Raw genomic sequence first — 17,278 nt, forward strand, 5'->3', positions numbered from 1 at the left:
TAGCTCCACTCAAACCACAAAATCCCATACACAGCAGTGGAGGCAAAGCTAAATTTTTTTAGCTTTGCGCTACAGTGCTCATATATCAATACATGAGCACTGTAGCTGAAAGTTATAAAAAAAAAAAAAACTATTTTATTCGGGTTTGATTAAAATAATTCAAAGCCTCTCTCTCTCTCTCTCTCTCTCTCTCTCTGTCTCTCTCTCTCTCTCTGTCTCTCTCTCAGTCACTCTCATCTCTGTGCACTGAAGCTTTCATCTCTCTGAACCTCATCTCTCTCAACTCCGAAGCTCGACGTCACCGACCCACCGCCGATCAGCCTCAGACTCACGCCGCCATCCGCCTCAGACCCACGCCGCCGATCCGCCATCCGCCTCAGACCTATGAGTAGAGCGATGAGATCGAAGCCAAGAGAGATGATTCGCGCAAGTCTCGTCGGCCGGTACCGAATCGGACAGAGTATCGGGCATGGGTTTCGGTTTGGCTGTGTTGAATCCACTGTGTTGCCTTGCTCCGATTTCGATCGTGAAGGACCGAGCCATGCCGTTGGCAACAAAATCGGGCGGTCCGTATCAGTTAAGGCTCGATTCGTCAGTGAAGACCATGAAACCGTGCCCCTCGGTGCAGGTATCGTCCACCGATACTGAATCGGACAGAGTATCGGGCATGGGTCTCGTCCACCGATACTAAAATCGTGCCCCTCGGTGCTGTGTTGATTTTTCTAAGTTTTTGTTTTGTTCTTCTTCACTGGTTTTGATGGGATTTGATGGCACGGTGGGTTGTGGTTGTACAGTAATTTTTATGGGTTTGATGGTGGTTGTGATTGGAAGTTGGTGGATGAATGAAATATTATTTTATTGTAGTGTTTATATTATTTTATTCTGTTAAAAGCTAAAAATAGCTCCACTGCTGTAGGATGTGAGAAGGGAAAATAGATAAAGTAACTTTGTGTGTAACTAAAAAGCTAAAAATTTAGCTCCATTGCTGTGGATGCTCTTAGGGATAAAGCTGATCAATTTAAAAATATTTTAAACATGGCTACCCACTTGGTCCAAATGCAAAATAATTTTTTCACTACTTAAAAAAAGGGAAAGAAAATGGGCCGTTACCAACGACAAGGTGTTTTTTAGTGCTTGAATCCACCCTCTCGGCTTCAGGTGTGTTGAAATCAAGAATCTAGACTCAAATAGGCGGTAGTAGTACAGACTACAGACTGTACAAACCCACGACGACACAAAGAGGAGAAAACCCTCGTTTACTCCCTTCCTCTACTTCAGGACCTGAGACAGTGACAATGGCGTCTTCTGGAATTAGGGCATTGAGAGGTTGCAGGGCACTCTTAGCCCCAGCCAAGTCCTCTGCTTCTGCTGCAGCTGCTGAGGTTACCAAGACCACCACCACCACCTCAAAGCAGCCAAAGCCAAAGGCAACAGCGAAGCCAAAATCACCAAAGACAGCAAAGGCCACTCCACCTACATCTACATCTACATCTACAACAAAGCCCACAAGAGCCTCCGGGATACAGAAGGTGAGTCCAATCTCTCCGCAACTCCAGACCTTCCTGGGTGCTCCTGAGGCCTCTCGTCCTGACGCCGTCAAACAAATCTGGTCCTACATCAAGCTCCACAATCTCCAGGTCCATTTCCTTTCCTTTTTTTTACTCTTCTTGTTTTATGGGTTGCAATTTTTTTTTTTTTTAATAATGCTGCATGAGCATAAACTGTTTAGCCCGTCACGGGTTAGAAATGTAAAAGATTGGTACTTTTTCAAAGTGGGTTGCATTGTAACAATGAATATTGAAAGTAATGACCTTTTGATTCTCAAAAAAGAAAGAAGAAAGTAATGACCTTTTTATATTATATCATATTATATATGAATGAATGTTCTTCTAAAAAAAAAAAAAAGGCACTAAGGGAGTAGGTTGAACAAGATTGATACTTGCTAGCTTATCATAAATTGCTTAGCGCAGTGAATGCTGCTGATTACCCAGCAGCTGTTTCTGATAGGTGGGGGTCAGTTGCTTTTAGGTTTTATTGGCTAGAGGCGAGTCTAAAGGGCTCTTCTTTAGAATGCAAAGCCAAAAGAAGCTAAACTGAAAGTGAAATGCCCTAATAGCATAGAGGATTGACAATGAAAGTGGAACCGAGGGCTAGATTGGAATCACTAGTAAAAGCTCAAGGAGTCCAACTCTTATTAGGGTTTCAAGAAGTCAGAGTTTCCACTAGAAATAGGTATTACTCGTCTCATTGAAGCTTTGTTTGAGGCTTGCACGATGCCTAGAAATTTATTCTTTTTTATTTCCGTCCTTAGATTTCAACAAGATTGAAACATTGCAACCACACATTGATTTGTTACCTTTTTGATAAATTTGATAATAACAAGTTGGGAGGGGGAATTTGAACCTAGTTTTCTTTGTTGGAAACTCCAAAAGATGCCAGTTGAGCTACACAGCTCTTGGCCACATTGATTTGTCACCTTTAAAACCCTAAAATGCAATCCTTCAAAACTCTAAACCACCCATCTGTCAAATAAGCCCTAATAATCAATAAACAACTAGCTACTGTTCATGGGTTATTCTTTACAGTAGTCGAACATCGATCCAAACCTTAGGTTTCTATTATTCTTTACTATTTTCTAGCCGTTTCTCTCCACCAAAGCCTAATACTAATTCTTCAAAATCATAGCTGTCCAGAACTGCCAGACCTGATTTCACTTCATTTCCCTTTGTCAAACGTCAACATAGAGCAGAAATGTTTGGGCCAATGCTAATAAGGCCTCTGGCCTTGATAGTTTCACCTTTTTGCCACCTTTATAGTTGTTTTTGAAGGGTCACAAGTCTATATGGAATTCTAAAGATAGGATATGTTGAGAATATACATTGGATTTTATTGATCTAGTTTATTAGTCAATATACCAACCCTAGGCACTTATCCTTGTGAAATATTGACTATTTAACCAGAGGAATCTCATGTATCACTGGTGTTTCTAGTTTTTTATATTTATGTTTTTCTTAATTGTTAATATGATACTTTGAGTTATTTTTGAAATTAATGCTTCAGTTGCAGGTCACTTGTGCTGCGATTGTGTGTGAATGGTGTAATTTGAGGATTCTTGTCTCATGATAAACAGAATATAGGAATGTAGGATCTGTCATGGATTAGGGAATGCAATTCATGACCAATTGAATTGGTGGTCTTGTGTCCATATAGTCCAGAGTTATAGTTTATTCTGCATTGGGCCCCCTCTGCAGTTCAATTTTTTAAGTAATTTATTGTTTGCTAGTTGCCACTCCTTGAGGATTTAAGACCTTTTCTTCACTCTTTTCCCCTGTAACATAGGCATCACCCTGAGAAACACACCCAAAAAAATAGAAGGAATTAAAATATATAAAACTCAAATTCTTTGGTAATACTTAATGTGCTTCTTAGTCAGTAAATGGACGGCTTCCTCCCTTCCTGGATATGCTGCTGTTTTTTGTGAAAACTTAAGTTCCTGCTATTACTGTTCATGGATTAATTAGTTGTCTTTAAAGTTACCAGATTGGGGTTTGGTATATGTAATAAAATATAATTGTTTCTCTACCTTCCCCAGTCCAGATTAGAATGAACTAGTTCTTTTCTCCAGAAGTTGTCTTTGATATTTACTGGTACTCTTGTAACTGGAACATGTAGATACCTTTATTATAGGGAACCTGTTTTGTGTTGCATACATTGTAGTTGTTACTGCTTTATCTACTACTAATGTGATAGGGTAGACCGTGATGCCTTCATCTTTTGTTGATTTGGATTTTGACAATGTTTTTAATGAAATATGTGCATGCCTTTTGCCTGCAGAATCCAGCAGATAAGAGGGAGATCTATTGTGATGAGAAGCTCAAGGCCCTATTTGATGGAAAGGATAAGGTTGGGTTCCTGGAAATTGGAAAATTGCTGTTCCGCCACTTTATTAAGACCGAGTAACTGCTGACTCAGGTGTTTGCCTCAGGATTGATGCTCCCACCCTTTACAGAGCAATCTCTTGTGACGTTTCTCGTTAATCCTTTCGAATGTTATTATGTTTCTTTAACTTCTGTTTAAGAGTGAACTCTTTGGGCTGGGTTTGTAACTTAAAAAAGTGTTTAGCTGGACATGTTGTAAAAAGCATTTAGGAAATATATCAGATGGTATTTATGCAGCTCTCTGATATCAAGTTTACTGTTATTTGTGCCAAGTGTTAGCTTATATTACCAGCAGGTTGTTCGAACCTTTGGTGGCTTGGATTATGGAGAATTATCTGGATGTATTTAAGCATTTTTTTTTTACATATGCTCCTGTTCATATGGTTCACATTGAGCTCATACAATTGGGCCCCACCTCACTTGCATTACTTCCGAATTCTGATGATGCTATCTGTCCTTTTTGTTTTATGGAAAATGTTAACAAGCACGTCCACTGCTGGTTAACATTTCTCTTTTTGGGTTTTGCTTAAAAAAGAAGAAGAAATAAAGTTGTCAAAAAATTACCAAAAGAGATTAAAAAAATTGTCAGAAACTGCCAAAAGTTATAGCAAAATATGTTGTTAACGGGCACCTTATGGTGCTCGGTAACACAACCCCTGTTTTATTGCTCCCCTTTTTTTCACACATACCAAGACAAGACAGGAGGAAGCCAAGATATTACATATTTGAGTTATGCAATACAAATCCACAAAAATGGTTGCCAATATTGTGGTGATCAAATTTTCTTAGATCCATTAAAGTTCCATGTTGTCCAACTTTCTATAGGAGTACGTCTTAATTGGCGCCTTGTATTCTTTTAAAGTTATTTCCTGCTAGTAAATATTTTCTTGATTGCAGTTTATCATTTAATTGTCTTTGGAACTGTTAGCATGGCAATTATGAGTATTGCTTGCTCTTAACAATTTCAGTAACAATTAACAAGAGGGTGAGAATAGCCTAGGGAATTCATTCCTAGTTCAAAGTTCTGAACTCATGACTCAGCTAGATCCAAACCTGACAATGATCTGACAAATCAATGGAATTATAGCTGAGTAGCTGACTGCGAAACAAAAGTGAAAACGTGGTTATGCCTTTTCATTTATCGGTGGAGAAAAAAGTTAACCAAAGTATTCTACCAAACTCTCTTGGAAGAAATTCTAGCTTGGCCTGGGTTCATTCTAATCGGTTTGTCAAATAAGCAAATAAGATAAACAAACCTTTACAGCTGCATCATATGAATAAACATTGAAAATAGTTGGATCCATGGTGTATGCAAGTTTCATGCATGGATTTATTTAGATTAAAATTCAGTTGCTATGTTTATGAAGTTACTTAATCTGAACTCAAAATGCAAATTCTGATGTTCATAATCAGATTTAAAATCTGGTTTTGCAGGATTTGTAGTACCAAATTCAAATGTGGACAACATTTGAAAGCTCAGATTTGTGTAAAAACACAAGAGCTTATTTAGACTCCCAATTAAAGATACGGTAGTTTTTACTCTAACTTATACTAAGTGCAGAACAAAAGTAAATAAGTGCAAATAACCGTAATTACTACCCTAAGCCATATTCATCCATTATCAACAATAAAATGAAAGCTTAAAGAGTAAGGAAGAGAAATGCAAACACAAGATAACACCGAGACGTGTTATCGAAGATGAAATTGAAAAACTCGACGAAAATCCTTTTTGTGACCCTCCAAGCTCCTACTACCAACTGACTTCTCGAAGCCTTGTCTTTTCTAACATTTCAGATCTTGCAATTCAGCCCGATTGCATCCGCCAATGAATGGCTCCTTCCAATGCTTCTTAATAGCATCAAATTCTCACTTTACACTCAAAATTGGTATGATAAGTGTTTGGACTAGCCACCTCTCAAGGATGTAGAGATAGAGAGGTAGGAGTTGAGGAAAAACTACAAGGAAATGTGTAGATAATTGTAGGTGTGGGCTACTTTTTTGTACTCCAAGGGAAACTATTTACGTACTCCCTGGGAAACTTTTTGCAGTCCTATATTGAAAGAATCTCCCCCCACTTTCTGCCTTATAAGTGAGAAGCCGAAGGAGTAGTGTACCATCAGTTATAGCTTCCTTTTATTGTGGGCTACTTTTTTGTACTTCTAAGGAAACTAACTGATGGTACACTACTCCTTCGGTTTTACGCTTATAAGGCAGAAAGTGAGGGGGGGGAGATTCTTTCGATGTGGGACTGTAAAAAGTTTTCCAGGGAGTACGCAAAAGTAGCCCACAGTGGGTATGTCAGTCTCTAACTCTCAAGTATATTTTCTAAGGTTTTTTTTTTTTTTAACACTCCTTACAATTTGTGGGTAATGAGAGTATATATAGTGTGGGTAAAGATATGGTAAAACAAAACATAACTTTTTGTCAAACAGAAAGTTTTGTGAGTCCTTCGCGGGTTGGCCTTACCTGCGAGATACTCATGAAAACATACAGCTTGGCACGACTCTTCATTTTCCAATTATGTGCTCTAAACGTGGCTCTTTTCGCGGGTAAGCTTTTTGCGAGACAATCGCGAAATCCACTTGTTCATCATTTGAAACTTGAGTCTTCATGATCTCTCACACTCATCCCTTACAATTAAAACCACATACATACAGGGAAATATAATTGAAGAAATTACAATCAAATTTGGCACAGAACTAAAGCCAACACAACATAGTTGGAAATCACAATTTTACAACATTCATGAGAGGAAAAGGGGAGGGGGGGGGGGGTTGAAAAAAGATTTGATGCTTTTGTGCTAATAAAAACTAGTTGGTTATAGATGAGCAGTAAGTGCAAGGATTTGATTGTGAGATGCAAGACGAGTTTGTTCAAAGGGCTTTCAGTGTGAGATGAATCAAAGATGGAGAAAAGGAGTTGAGTGTACATTAATTAATTATATAAATAGTAAGATTACTAAATGTTAAGGGCATTAATTCTGCTTCCCTAACAGAATGACACTAGGAATACAAAAAAGATGCAAACAAGAAATTTGTGATAAATGGAATACGTGATAGATTCTATGAACTTCAAAAGAATATTGTTTGACTTGCTTGGTTAACTAATAGTATTGCATAATGAATTGATATTCCACATCCATTAACTGACGAGGTGGTGTATCCATTTCTCTACAACAGCAGGAGAACCATACCATGGTCTCAACACATCATCTGAACCAACTGGCGAATGGTAAACTCCATCCAAGGTAATGTTAAGAGCGCCCTCTAGATGGGCTGATACTTCTGGCACAACCCCATCACCCCATACATCGGCCTGCCCACAAACCTGGCAAAATACCATACTCAAGTTAGTACCAAAACCATCATTTGCATGCTATACGAGAGGAAGATAGCATAATTCACAGAAGAAGTATTAAGAGAAAATTTCAACTCCTCAATGACAATATTTCGTTAACATAGTTTATAGTATGAAATGAATTGCTAAAACAATTGACTTTACCTGCTTATACCCTTGGCCAACAAAGCGAGCACGCAAAGTTGTATTTGATGTTGAAGTGCTCAAATCATTCATGATAGCTTCCTCAGAAATTGATTGGGCACTGCCAATGGGAACTGTGGACCCAACTTTTACAGTTGAATTGCGAAAGAGCTGAGCCCCTTGGATATACCTGCAGTTTAAGGTACCCCTTTAGATTCTAGATTTACGCACAGCTTTTAAGCAATAATTAAATCAAATTCTAAAAGCAATAATTATAAAGATAACAACTATAGAATTTTATGATGCCTTTTGCATGATAAACTCTTGTTCTTGTTGCCATTTACAAAATAAAAGTGCGCCTCACTCACCTATAAATAAACTATACTTGTCCTGTTTTACTTTGTTCCATTTTATGCAAACGAATTTTACTAGACCTGGCAAGTATCATGCTAATTCAGACTTGATTCACATCAATAGGATTATTAATCCTTGTTAGCATCATCCATGCTCCATTTTGTTGCCATAACTCATCAATGCCTTATTTGCAGAGGGGGAGAGAGGGTTGGGGGAAGGAAAATGAAAAAAAAAAAATGCAGAAAGCTACTAAATGCAAAAGTTTCCCCCTTCTCACCTTCCACTTCCCCACTAAGCCTTTCCATCATTCAATTGTGTCACTCCTAATTTTTTCTGTGTGGTTCTTTTCTATGGCTTTTGGTTATGGAATCAAACAGGTTAACTGATGATTCTTGCAAGTGAATACTCCAGAGTCACTAAAATGAATAGATGCAGTACCAGCGCATTCCTTAATTCATCACTCCAACCATCAGTGAATTGGCACTACAGCTCACTGACAGTATAAAAGAGATTTTCCTTATATTCATTTCTTTGGATACTGTAGTAAAGCACCAAAATGCTTTACTACCATCATATCTACAAACTCATGGCTCATGAACTCTAGCCAAGTTAATTCTAAGGCAACAAGTAATAGTTATACAACTTGCAGCATGTCAAACTTCCTAGAAAATCAATCATGCACATATTATGTTGGGCTGCATGACTCCATGTAGCCATACAGCCCAATTCTTTCTTGCTTTCCAACATCATTCTGCTGATTAGAACATTCCAGAAGTTTTCCTATTTGGTTGTATGCAATAAATATTCCAAGGCAGCCATGCTAGTTATTTATCTTGAAAATACTGATTTGTTGCTCTTTGATTATGGGAAATCACCACCAACAACAAAAAAAAGCAGCAAGATAAGAATCAAACTACTGCTAGTCTACACCAAAGACTCCCTTAGGCCAAATAAAGTGGCACCTACGAGCCTAAAATTTTGGTGTAACACGAAGTTGCAATAGCCAAATGCAGCTGAATAATGACAGTGATACAAAAAGTGATTCTAGAAGCAAGACCAAAAACAGAATTTGATATTGAGTTTACCTCCCAGCAATACATACATATTTCAGATGAGGAGTATATACAGCTTTTGAGCAATGTTTTTCAACATAATACAGGAGACCCCTTGTTTGATCAATAACCCCCGACAGACCTTTTGGAGGTGGCCTGGAAGAATGAAAAGAAAATAAAAAGAGCTGATGGTAATTCTCATGATGAAATTCAAATTAAGCTCTTGCAGATAGCTCAACAAAAGTTACTAGTATATCCCATTAACCCTGTTTATAACAATGTAAAAAAATAAATTATGTATTAAGTGCAACTGGCAGGATTCAAGACTACTCATTAGCAAGGAATAATAACTAAGGTTCGATAACCTACAGGTGGGGGGTTCCAAGAGTCAATAACAAGGAGATATGGGACAGTCCAAATTCTTCCAAGTAAACACGTGCAAGCCATCCTCCAGCTGAGTGTCCAATCAAGGATAAAGTCCCACCTAGAATAAGATATTTTCCACAACTTAAGAAACTGCTATTGTAAGCACATAATTATGTCCATGATGGAGAATTCAAATACTAAAGTCAGAGGCTGGCAGAGAAAGGAAGCTGAATGAATTGCAAGGGACTAACTTATGACGGTGATTTCAAGGATGAATCAATTCTAAAGGCTAGATAGTGATTTGAAATGCATTTTTGGTCCTCATCTCTCTGCCCTTCATTTATATTATTTATCCTCTTATTTTATTTACAAAAGATGATTAGCTTTAATTTCCTTTAAAAAGCATAGGTTTTTTAGAAAAATTATTATCATTTCTCTATAGTCATAGGAAATACTCACTATTCTGACAGATCTCCACAAATAAAATAACATAAATGGGTAGCAGTATATGTCACTGGATTTTTTCTTTTTCCCCAGGAAACATTTTTCTGTAAGGTATAAGATGGACTCTTTCATACAGCAACTTGAGTGGCAGCAATTAGAAGTAAATAATTAACAAACCAAACCATCTATAGCTTAAAAGCAAATGAAAGACCAAAAAAGGGAAAAGCTTCAACCCAAGAGAGAACAAGAGTTAAATAGAAATAAGGTTGATTGGTTAAAGTAGCAAGCACAATGGCTGGGAAGATATAATAAAAGACGAAACCAGTAATCCCATTAACCAACAAATCATATGGTCCTCAAATGTTTGGATTTTGTTAACCTCTTCTCTTTTAGTTCTATTTACTCGATCTAGAGAATTAGTGCATGAAGTTCAAGAGTTGTCCATTTCAAGTATTTGGGTCCAACCACATGGGGAACAAAATGTAATTGATCCTTCACTATAAGTCTCTCACTCAACACATAATAAATTTGTTGGTAATAACAGCTAAAAGGACCAACTCATTGTCTTATAATTGTACAACAAACTACCAAAAAAGAGAAAAATAATGTAGCATGAAATGTATTATTCATGCACAATAAAAAGAAACGTATTGACATTACACAACTAAACACTAAACAAAACAAGAAAAAAAAAATGAAACAAACTTTTTAAAGTTCAATTAAAGTTATAAGCAAAGAGATGAGAATACCTTGAGCTAGTTCCTTAGCCTCTTGAACAGCCTCATCTACCCTCTTCAGATACCTGCTACCATAGACATATAAGCCTTTGCTTAATCCAAAAAACGAAAAAGAAATAGAAAAGGGAAACCCAATAAAGAAAAAGGAAAAACTCAAAAACCAATCAAGAACAGGGCGAGGACGGAGAGTGCCACGCCAGTAATTGGGGTCCACCAAACCAGCAGCATTTCTAAGCCAATCAAGCCTTGACACCTTAGCAACAACGGTGGGGACACCATAGTTCTCTTTCAAATTGGCCTCTAACTTAAGGTAGTCACTTGAATTGTTCCCTAAGCCCTGTAGAGAATTGAGAATCATACATATTACACATAGACACTGTTAAGCTAACTAGTTTTGATGCAAAATGCATGCAATGGAGTGCAGTGCATGAAGTGAGTGTAAAGATAGACAGAAAGAAATGGAGGCTTAGCTGGAAGAATAACAGCAGGACGGTAGCTGGAAGAGTCTTGCTGGGTTGAAGATGGTGAAGTGGTGGTGGAGGAGGAAAAGGAGCACAGTGGTTTCAATGGTGATGACAGAGCTAAGGCCATAACTTTTATTAAGTTATTACCACCACACAAACAATAAAGCTGAAGTGGAGGAGGGTCAGTGTATCGCTGCTAGCTGCTAACTGCTAACTGCTAACTGCGACTCAGTGTGTGTGTGCTTTGTAACAAAGACGTGTGGAAGAAACTACCACCACAAACATGCCAAATTGTTATGTGCCAATCAAGTTGAATTGTTTGTTTTTCTACCCCTTTGATAGAAAAAGAACATACAAATATCGAAAGATATTTAACTGGCCGGGCTTTAAGGATTTTTCCCCCACAGATTTATTTCTACAAGTAATGCTTATAGAGTTTGTTTGTTTGCTTTTGTTTTTTTTTTTTTTTTTTTTTTTTTTCACACATTTAGGGCTGTCCACTGGACCCAACAATCTGACCCACCCGGCCCAGCTGATCGGACCTAAGCCAAACGCAGGACAAACTAACACCTATGGTGGTTGACAGCGGGTGTCCTCCTCCAAAACCGTTAGGAGTGAGTCTAGTAGTGGGTCTCCCCTTTGAAACCCGATATAATCATACTCGACCAACCCTTCACTCCAAATATCTCGAAATCTCACAGGAATCCTCCATCTCTACCAAGAATCCGACCTAAATCGCATTGTTATCCAAGATTTTGCCCAAAGATTTCAAACAAGACCTAGAGGAAATTGAAAGATCTCTGACAGGATCCGCTAATCACTGCTGCCTTCTCAATTCCCTCCACACATTTAATGATTTAACCCTAAATCTCATTAGACCAAGATACCAATCGATTTTTGGTATAGGCAGAGGTTGAATTCTAAATCTCTTATTCAACCTTTAGAGACTTTACCAGTTGAGTTAACTGGAACCTAATATATATATATATATATATATATATATATATATATATATATATATAAAATCACATTTATGATTCATTTTCACATTTGTAAGTTTTTTTTTATAGTAAAATTGATAATAACTTTTACACTTTGCTAATGTTACACTTTGGGGACGAGTTCACTTTGCTAAAATTGTAATGTGAGACTGTGATAAAACTGTAAGTCTTTTATGGTTTGGAGTGATATCACTTCTCGTCAATGTCATTAGCTTTCATTACATATTATCATTTTAAAAAGTGTAAATGAGTATTTCTCTTTGGGTTTTTTCTATCCCTCTATCTCTTTCCAACCATACTATCCATACCCAATGCCATCATCATAATCATTGACAACACAAATGACCACACTGCCGGCAACCTCTACATCTCCATAAAAAACACCAACTGCCATCAAGTCAAACACCCAAAAAGAGCAGACATGACCAAAAATAATTGAACTTGCATAAGCTTGTTTCAAGATTTGCTGCCAATTTTTCTATCTGGAAGAAAACAAGTCACCATCAAGAAATGTAAAACCCAGTCTACACATCATTACTCATCACTTGCTGCTAATGTTGAAACTACTCAACACTGTTGCTTAATTTGTTTTGATGGAAAACATTTTTTTGGAAATTGACTTGTTTTATGAAAAATATCTTATGGTATAAAAAACTTTTCAAGTGTTTGTTTGCAACCCAAAAAAAAAAGAGCTGAAAAAACATTAATCCAGTTTTTGGCATGCACAGAAAATTAGTAATATTTCCAGTGAATGCCAAACGGTTGCATGAACTGAAGCTTTTGTTCATAACATGAATATAATGTTGACCAAGTACAAAATCAACCTAAAATAGTTCTCAAACATTAAAAAAAAAAAAACCTATACAAAAAGAAATCATTCAAAAAAGATGTGTGTGTGTGTGTGTAATCTAAAATAGTTCAAAATATAATCATCTACATAAGTATCTTAAGTAGTCCAAAATACAACCATCTACTGAAAAATCCAAAATAGGTTGTCATGCCAACAAGAATGAATTAGCTAGTTATTCATTCTGTATTAGATGGTCAAATGCAGAATCAAGCATATAGCCTCATCAAAACCTTTTATCATCATAATTCATATTCAGTTGATTTTGGTAAATTCTTTTCCAATGCTACTGCAACTTTTCCAATTTGCATAGACAAATCCTTATAAATGGTATCTTCCTTCGAAGTAGCAGAGCTCCTTTGTTTTTTTTTTGGTGTGTGATATTGATTGAGTTGACATTGCACTTGAATAATCAACTTGTTTCCTCTTGGATAGCTCCTCAAGATCAATGTCAAAATCCATTTGGGTCGAGTTTGCCATTGGTTCTTGTGCATCTACATCACCAAGTGAATTTGAAAAACCCCCTGTAGCCTTATCTTTACCCTGCAGTAATGCCAAACCACAACAATAACCCATTTCAATTAAAGTTAGCATCCCTAGGATCTTATACATAATCAGAAATAGCATTGGAAAAATAGATACTCCAACATTAAAACTTTGTTCCAAAGCCTTGAATCAAAAAACACAGGGTGAAGGCTATATGATTACCGAAAATATAGATATATTCACTGAATACCAAATCTACACCTGCTCAAGCCCACATTCTAATGTCCCTTAGAAATGAAAAAAAACAAATGAAGTGGCACGAAACAATTAACAGGAAACCTAAACTAGCAAACTCACATAATATCAGTCACAAGACCAAAGTCCAAAACCCATTTGGCTCCCATAACTGTCCAGTTCCAAATCACGCTTGAATGAGGAAACTGAAAATTACAATAACACTCACATGTCCACTTTCAAAAGCTTAACTCAAAGAAAAGAGCAACAAGCTAATAACTAGACCAAAATTCTAGAAATTTTGGTATTTGATCTTGTCTTCTTATCAAGCTCTCTGTTGCCTAGATCATATGGTGAGCTACAAGAAGTACAACTATAAAACAAATAAAACCAATGGGAATGACAAGTTCATACCTGGAACAAGAATCCCATGGATCCCTCACATTATAAAGGGTCAAAAACCAGTAGCTTTATATCATGAAACAGTTAACCTCTCCATTGTTTAGCTCGTATCTTTCTGATCAAATAGTCCTCCAAACCAACACCCGCCTCCACTATTCTAGTGTCATGCTTTATTTCTATCTTCAAAATCTCATCTAAAACTTCCTGTGTTCTTACTGTCTCATCCATTTCACAAATCCTAGGAATTATCATCATCCAAGTATCTACATGAGGAGCTTCCCCATGCTTTAAGACTTCGCCTAGAACTCCACAAGCTTCCTCAATCCTACCAACATTACAAAAACCCTTGGCCAAAGCATGAACAGACGAGAAATGCGGAGAAAACCCTTTTGATATCATTTCCTCCGTATAATTTTTCGCCTCATCAAACATTCCCTGATCACACAAACCATTAACCAAAGTTCGATATGAGACCAAGTTAGGCAAGCACCCATTTGATGCCATATCTTCAAGAACCTTACAAGCATCGACCGAACGTCCTTCTCTACAAAATCCTAAGATAACTGTGTTATAGTGAACTATATCGGGATTGCACCCTTTAACTTTCATTCTACAAAGAAGCTTGTAAGCCTCCCTAAGCTGCTTCTTCCTACACAAACTATTCAACAAAGTAGTATAACTCAACGTATCCGGCACAAACCCTTTGTTCAACATGTCCTCCAACAAGTCCACCGCCTTATTCACCTGACTCTTCCTACACAAACCCTGCATTAGAATCCGATACGACTCAACATCGGGAACAACATCTCTCTTAAACATTTCATTGAACAGTTGGTACGCAATACTAAGATCCCCACAAAAGCAAAACGCTCGCATCAAAGTGTTGTAAGACTTGGTATTGGGTTCAACTCCATAGCAATGGGCATTCCTGAAAAGTTGGAAAGCCGGCCGGACATAGTTCCGGTGAGAAACAAGAATTTCAAGAATGCGGTTCAAGTGTTTGACAGAAGGCATACAGTTGAATTCCATGATAGTGTAGAAAGTCTTGAGGGCCTTGTTTGGTAAATTGGCATTGCCATAGAGTTTGATGAGGTGGGAGAAGAGAGAAGGGGGAAGAGAGTAGTGATGGGTTTTGAGGCTAATGAGAAGGTTGTCAATGAGAGAGAAGTAATTGGAGCGACCAAGTTTGAGGATTAGAGTGAGGTAGGAAGAGTAAGAGTGACGAAAGTTGGGTTGGTTTGATGCGTAGTCGAAGATTTCTTTGGCGAGGAGTGGGTCTGTTTGTGAGGCTATGAGCTTCTGGACTCTAGATGGAGACAACCCAATTGGGGTATTGTAGTTTAAATGTTGTTTTTGTTGTTGCTTTTGGTTTTGGTGGGGGTGCTGTGGTAGTGAGGAGTAGGAGGAATGAGTCACAATTCTGGTGTTTACAGTTGAATTTGAACAAGAGAGAAGAAAAGACAAAGGTAGTGGAGTCTGGTTCATCTTTGTGATTTTCATTTTGTAGCCAGAGTTTGAAATTTCAGGAAGGAGAGAAGGTGAGCCTATATTGTTTGTGAATTTCTCGTTAGAAGAATAGAAAAACGACGACGTTTGGTGATGGGTATCATTATCATTATTACGCTCTGTTTGTTTCAGCATCAACATTTTCTAGAAAATGGTTCATTTTCCAAAGAGCATTTTCTAGAAAACTAAATCATTTTCCAGTGTTTGATAACGACCTTGAAAATGAGCTTAAGAATGTTTTCTGGTGTTTGGTATGCAAATTTTTATTTTTATTTTTTATATTTCTTGTGTAATTTAAAACATGCATATTATGTAAACTAACTAATGTAATCAATATTAAAAAAAAAAAAAACCAAGGATGAATTTGGTTTTCATACTAAAATTTTGACAATAGATACAATAAAAATTAGTTATCAAATTTTCATAATTTCTACCACTCATTTTACTTATATATATGGACAGGAACATCCACACACACACATTTATATATATATATATATATATATATATATATATATATATATATATATTAACCATTTGTCTATATACATAAAATTGATAGGAGAATACATCTTTAATAAGTACAAAATAATTATAACTTTTCATTGTCTACTCTTTTTGCTAGTACACTAATTGTTTACTATGGTCAACCAGAAGTCTTTAATATTACTCAAAATTATGTATTTATATAATGTATCTACATAATATATCATCACTACATAATATCTGCATAATGTATCTATCAACAAAAAAGATTATGCTATGTAAAAGTAATTTAGAGCCATATAGGCACTATGTTTAAAATTTTCGTCTTTTACTTCATTCATTGTTTCTTTCTTCTTTTTTATTTTTTATATTTTTTTTAGCACTTTTATGTGCAAAAAAAAACTTATACATGGAATCCATCAAACCAAAAGTTTCTTAGAGAAAAAAATAAAATCAAATTTGAAATTCAAAGTAAAGAATTGAGATTTTGGTAGAAAGGAATGAAAAATTACCGCTGCAAATATGTTCTCTTTTGCAAGTTGGTAGACAGGAATGAAATAATTACTAAGCAATGAGGCAAAAAAAAATATACTCAAAGAACTGTGTTATAAAGGGGATGAGAAATATGGAGAGAGAGTGAGAGAGAGAGATCTATGGAAGAGGAGAGACCAGAGTGAGTGATAGTGAGGGTGTGAGGAAAGAAAAAGGAAAGGGAAAAGAGAAAGAGTGAGAGTGAGAGAGCATACTGTGAGATAGAGATTGTTTTCCAAAATTTTTTTTTGGAAAACAAGCTATAAAAAACAAGCCTTATTTTTATTAGGATTTTCCATTGACTAAAGATAGTTTTCCATTGACCAGTTTTTTTTTGTACTACCAAATACTGAAAAATGTGAAAAACTTTAGTTTTCCAGCAAAACAAACAGAGCGTTATTATTATTTGTTGTGTATTTTTTTTTCCTTGTTGAACATATTAAAAAGATGTAAAAAGATGTAAAAAGTGTTGTGAGACAGTGATACCGAGTTCATGTCAAAGTGTTGTGAGATTTTTTGGGTGATTTTATTGATATGAAAGTTTAGGTAATTGTGGTTTAATTAACTTAACTGTTAAAATTTCTTATCTCCATTTAAGCCAAAATCGATTGGTGTTTTGGTCAGTTGAAACTCGGGGTAATTTGCAGAGTAGCACGAGTTTGTCACACAATGTCATTAGTTAACAAGAATTGGAAAGAATTGAGGAGAATAACATCTTGAGCCTTTAAGGCTTGAGTTCAACGAAAAAATCGAGCCTTTTAGACTCGAGTTCAGATTTTTTTTCAAAATAACTATAAAATTCAAACTATTTTATTAGTTAGCAACGTTTCCAAATTATTTAGGTATCTAACAATTCGAGTCTGTTAGACTTGATTTCACTGTAGCACATTGAGTTTTAAAGACCTGATTTCCATTAGGTGCGTAGCTGCTGTGGGTTAAAAAAATCCACG

At 36.5% G+C, this 17,278-nt stretch overlaps 3 protein-coding genes across 5 annotated transcripts; 1 reads left to right on the top strand and 2 right to left on the bottom strand.

The window, feature by feature from the left end:
• Positions 1 to 1,082: 1,082 nt before the first annotated feature.
• Positions 1,083 to 4,303, top strand: LOC142614920 (uncharacterized). The gene is made up of 2 exons (XM_075787560.1): positions 1,083 to 1,637; positions 3,835 to 4,303. Exons 1-2 carry the CDS (start codon positions 1,296 to 1,298, stop codon positions 3,958 to 3,960), a joined length of 468 nt encoding a protein of 155 aa, XP_075643675.1. The 5' UTR covers positions 1,083 to 1,295; the 3' UTR covers positions 3,961 to 4,303.
• A 2,550-nt stretch (positions 4,304 to 6,853) lies between these two features.
• On the bottom strand, positions 6,854 to 11,179 carry LOC142615381 (uncharacterized). Of its 2 annotated transcripts, XM_075788130.1 has the most exons (7): positions 10,843 to 11,176; positions 10,533 to 10,708; positions 10,384 to 10,436; positions 9,194 to 9,308; positions 8,858 to 8,980; positions 7,440 to 7,608; positions 6,854 to 7,265 (listed from the first exon to the last, which is right to left on the bottom strand). In XM_075788130.1, the coding sequence occupies exons 1-7, from the start codon at positions 10,960 to 10,962 to the stop codon at positions 7,080 to 7,082; spliced, it is 942 nt and encodes a 313-aa protein (XP_075644245.1). In that variant the 5' UTR covers positions 10,963 to 11,176; the 3' UTR covers positions 6,854 to 7,079. The 2 variants fall into 2 exon arrangements, with proteins under 2 accessions (XP_075644245.1, XP_075644244.1); XM_075788129.1 differs by having other exon boundaries at positions 10,384 to 10,708; positions 10,843 to 11,179.
• Positions 11,180 to 12,911: 1,732 nt separating this feature from the next.
• LOC142615362 (uncharacterized) lies at positions 12,912 to 15,316 on the bottom strand. Of its 2 annotated transcripts, XM_075788113.1 has the most exons (3): positions 13,818 to 15,316; positions 13,527 to 13,609; positions 13,073 to 13,226 (listed from the first exon to the last, which is right to left on the bottom strand). In XM_075788113.1, the coding sequence occupies exon 1, from the start codon at positions 15,303 to 15,305 to the stop codon at positions 13,890 to 13,892; it is 1,416 nt and encodes a 471-aa protein (XP_075644228.1). In that variant the 5' UTR covers positions 15,306 to 15,316; the 3' UTR covers positions 13,073 to 13,226; positions 13,527 to 13,609; positions 13,818 to 13,889. The 2 variants fall into 2 exon arrangements, with proteins under 2 accessions (XP_075644227.1, XP_075644228.1); XM_075788112.1 differs by lacking the exon at positions 13,527 to 13,609 and having other exon boundaries at positions 12,912 to 13,226.
• Positions 15,317 to 17,278: the final 1,962 nt, after the last annotated feature.

The sequence above is a fragment of the Castanea sativa genome, chromosome 11, assembly GCF_040712315.1.
Source record: "Castanea sativa cultivar Marrone di Chiusa Pesio chromosome 11, ASM4071231v1".
In the NCBI taxonomy this organism is placed as follows: Eukaryota; Viridiplantae; Streptophyta; class Magnoliopsida; order Fagales; family Fagaceae; genus Castanea; species Castanea sativa.

Excerpts from the sequence above, each read along its gene's own strand:
- LOC142614920 (XM_075787560.1), top strand. The coding sequence starts at position 1,296 with ATGGCGTCTTCTGGAATTAGGGCATTGAGAGGTTGCAGGGCACTCTTA. Across the intron at positions 1,638-3,834 it reads TCAAGCTCCACAATCTCCAG|AATCCAGCAGATAAGAGGGA; the intron begins GTCCATTTCCTT and ends TTTTGCCTGCAG.
- LOC142615381 (XM_075788129.1), bottom strand. The coding sequence starts at position 10,962 with ATGGCCTTAGCTCTGTCATCACCATTGAAACCACTGTGCTCCTTTTCC. Across the intron at positions 10,709-10,842 it reads GTCCTGCTGTTATTCTTCCA|GGCTTAGGGAACAATTCAAG; the intron begins GCTAAGCCTCCA and ends AATTCTCTACAG. Across the intron at positions 9,309-10,383 it reads GGCTAAGGAACTAGCTCAAG|GTGGGACTTTATCCTTGATT; the intron begins GTATTCTCATCT and ends ATCTTATTCTAG.
- LOC142615362 (XM_075788112.1), bottom strand. The coding sequence starts at position 15,305 with ATGAAAATCACAAAGATGAACCAGACTCCACTACCTTTGTCTTTTCTT.